Source organism: Bombina bombina, chromosome 1 (genome assembly GCF_027579735.1).
Source record: "Bombina bombina isolate aBomBom1 chromosome 1, aBomBom1.pri, whole genome shotgun sequence".
In the NCBI taxonomy this organism is placed as follows: domain Eukaryota; kingdom Metazoa; phylum Chordata; class Amphibia; order Anura; family Bombinatoridae; genus Bombina; species Bombina bombina.
Genome location: NC_069499.1, coordinates 1,579,165,234 through 1,579,168,163, shown reverse-complemented (window position 1 = coordinate 1,579,168,163; position 2,930 = coordinate 1,579,165,234). Strand labels below are relative to the sequence as shown.

The 2,930-nt window shown below is 41.3% G+C and overlaps 1 protein-coding gene across 1 annotated transcript in view; it reads right to left on the bottom strand.

The window, feature by feature from the left end:
- Positions 1 to 929, bottom strand: part of LOC128644215 (heparan sulfate glucosamine 3-O-sulfotransferase 3A1-like) — a 179,962-nt gene extending 179,033 nt beyond the window's left edge. The window contains exon 1 of the mRNA XM_053696911.1: positions 318 to 929. Within this exon, the coding sequence (XP_053552886.1) occupies positions 318 to 883 (566 nt within the window). The 5' untranslated portion in view covers positions 884 to 929. The remainder of the gene's footprint in view (positions 1 to 317) is intronic.
- Positions 930 to 2,930: the final 2,001 nt, after the last annotated feature.

The following is a 2,930-nucleotide window of genomic DNA, read 5'->3' as shown; positions in this document are numbered from 1 at the left end:
GGTATAGAGTGGGGTCTCACGTTTATATAGTGAGGGGGAACATGGTCTCAGTATAAATTGTGGTCTCACATTTGAGATGTTAGGGGGGGAACAGGGTCTCAGTATAGAGTGGGGTATCCCGTTTTTTATGTAAGGGGTAAATGGGGTCTAGATATAAAGAGGGGTATCTGAGGTATGAGGGGAACCATATCTATTTCAGTTGGATGGGGATATCGGACTGGTGTGTTTCTTTGGGACTGAGAAGTTTTGTTATTCTGAGCAAGAAGCAGGACTTGAGTTGTATTGAGAACATCATGGTACACAGGAATCTGACTCACCTGTACCAGTCCAGTCCCTTGTCATAGTTCCTATCGAAGAAGTGAGGTTCAGCCCCCACTGCCCTGATATCGGGGTGCACCCTCAGAAACTCCAGAAGCGCTCGGGTGCCCCCCTTCTTCACTCCAATGATTATGGCTTGGGGTAGCTTCTTGCTGCCCTCATCCAAGGAAGTGAGAGTGCCCTCTACGCCCGACTCTTCCAGACTAGCTTTGGGCAGCACTCCGCCCTGCAGGGGATATCCCAAAGTTACTCCAAAGTTGGGGAAAACTCGACTCCATGGAGGTTCAACATCTGCATTTGGTTTCTGGTGCAGCAGCTTCTGCAGCAATTTCTTCCTTTTCACGGACTGCCAAGTTGCCAGGTGAGAATTCAGGTAGCCCCCTTCCTCATCGTCAGTTGAGCCAATGGTGGGTACAGGCAGAAGGCTCTGGCAGCGATCAGCCAGATAGTAGAAGACATATAGTGACATGAGCAGTGAGCAGAGCATCAGCAAGAACTTCCTGAAGATGCTTCTGGACGGTGGCTCTGGCAGCGCAGGGGTTAATGCCATACTAGCCCGAAGCATGTTGTACTAGCCATGCTAGGCTACCCGGGGTGCCACTGCCATAGCATCAGCACTGGAAGCTTAGCCGGACACCAGACACCCAACAAGAGAGTAGGTCCTACTCAGTAGGTGCCTCAGACGGTTCCTCTCATCTTCTGATGCGGGGCACTCTCATGCTTGATGTAAGTTTTCTTAAAGGTTAATTTCTAAATATGCCCAAAAGATCCAGTGCTGAAGAAGTGAGCAGCCCAGGGTGATTACCCAGGTAAACCCTTGCTCTTTTACTCAGCCCTTTTATTTACAGGAGGTCTCACAATAAAGCTAATTAAGTGTTCTCATTCTGACAGTGCAAATCCCTCATTTGGCTACTGACCAACTTGTATTTCCATGTGATCTCTTGATACCCATTTCCCAGGGATAGTAGTATCCTGAATGCCTGGTACTTCTCATCTAACCTCTCTATGCACCTGTGTGTGCTGGTGACCTCCCATAGCTCTGTCTTCTGTACTTGTCAGACCCTCCTCTGCATTAGCGCCTCAGTAAGTGCCCAGTCTATGTTCTGTTACTTCTCTTTGTCACTGCTGTGCTCTGCTTTATCCACCCACCCTCCCCTGTATCTAGCAGGTTATTTCTTTCCACTCTTTCATTGTATTTCTCATCCTATAAACTCTCTGTATCTCTCTCTTTCTCTCTCTCTCTCTCTGTCTCTTTCTCTCTCAATCTTTCTGAATCTCTCTCTTTATCTCTCTTTCTCTGTCTCTCTCTCTATTTGTGTTTCTCCCTTTCTCTCTATGCTATTCTGTCTCTCTATCTCCCTTTCTTCCCTTCTCTCACTCGCTCTTTTTGTATCTCTGCCTCTCTCTGTCTCTCTCTCTCTCTCTCTCTCTGTATCTCTGTCTCTGTATCTGTATCTCTCTCTGTAGCTCTCTATGCATCTCTCTCTCTGTATCTCTCTTTCTGTAGCTCTCTATGCATCTCTCTCTGTATCTATCATCTATCTATCTATCCATCTATCTATCTATCATCTATCTATCTATCCATCTATCAATATATCTATCTATCTATCATCTATCTATCATCTATCTATCTATCTATCTATCTATCTATCTATCTATCATCTATCTATCTATCTATCTATCTATCTATCTATCTATCTATCTATCTATCTATCTATCATATATCTATCATCTATCTATCATCTATCTATCTATCTATGTATCTATCTATCTATCTATCTATCTATCTATCTATCTATCTATCTATCTATCTATCTATCTATCTATCTATATATCTATCTATCTATCTATCTATCTATCTATCTATCTATCTATCTCTTTAACATCAGTTGGGACTGAGCACATTTTAAGGATGGGAGATGTGGCTTTGGTTACATATTCACATTGGGGAGATAATTATGATAATAATATTATAAAGGAAAATAAAATGTGGGTTCAGGCTGCATACTGTCTCACCCTCCTCATGATACAGAGGTTTTCAATGTCTAATATACACAATAACACACAAGTTTATTCATACATTTACTTGTTTACATCCACAAGAGAAGGGTGCAATGCATGGCACTATATCTCTGCTGTGCCACATCACCAACATCATATTTGTCATTACATACAGAGGATACATTTGTTTTTAAACACATTTTTTGTTTTGTTTTTTAACTCAGACTATTTAGAAATCACAGTGAGATAAGGCATTTATATAATTGTATCAAATGCCAAAGCAGATAAGGGCGAATAAAAGGAAAAAAGAACACAAACAGATCATCTACCCAGTGGGCTAAAAAATACCTGAGATCAATATGACTTTTGTACTGACTCCGCTGTGCTTTGTATTTCACACCTCACTACATACAAGAGTTTTCTTAAAGGGACATTAAAGTTAAGATAACCGTTTTCATAATTCAGACAGAGCATAAAAAACTAGTTTATTATTATTATAAAATGTATAACATTGTTACAAACATTGTTGCAAATGATGCTGCTGTAAAGAGCTGGGAGCACTTCATAGAAAGGAACTTTGGTACCAAGGGAAAGAAATAAAATTGTTAATA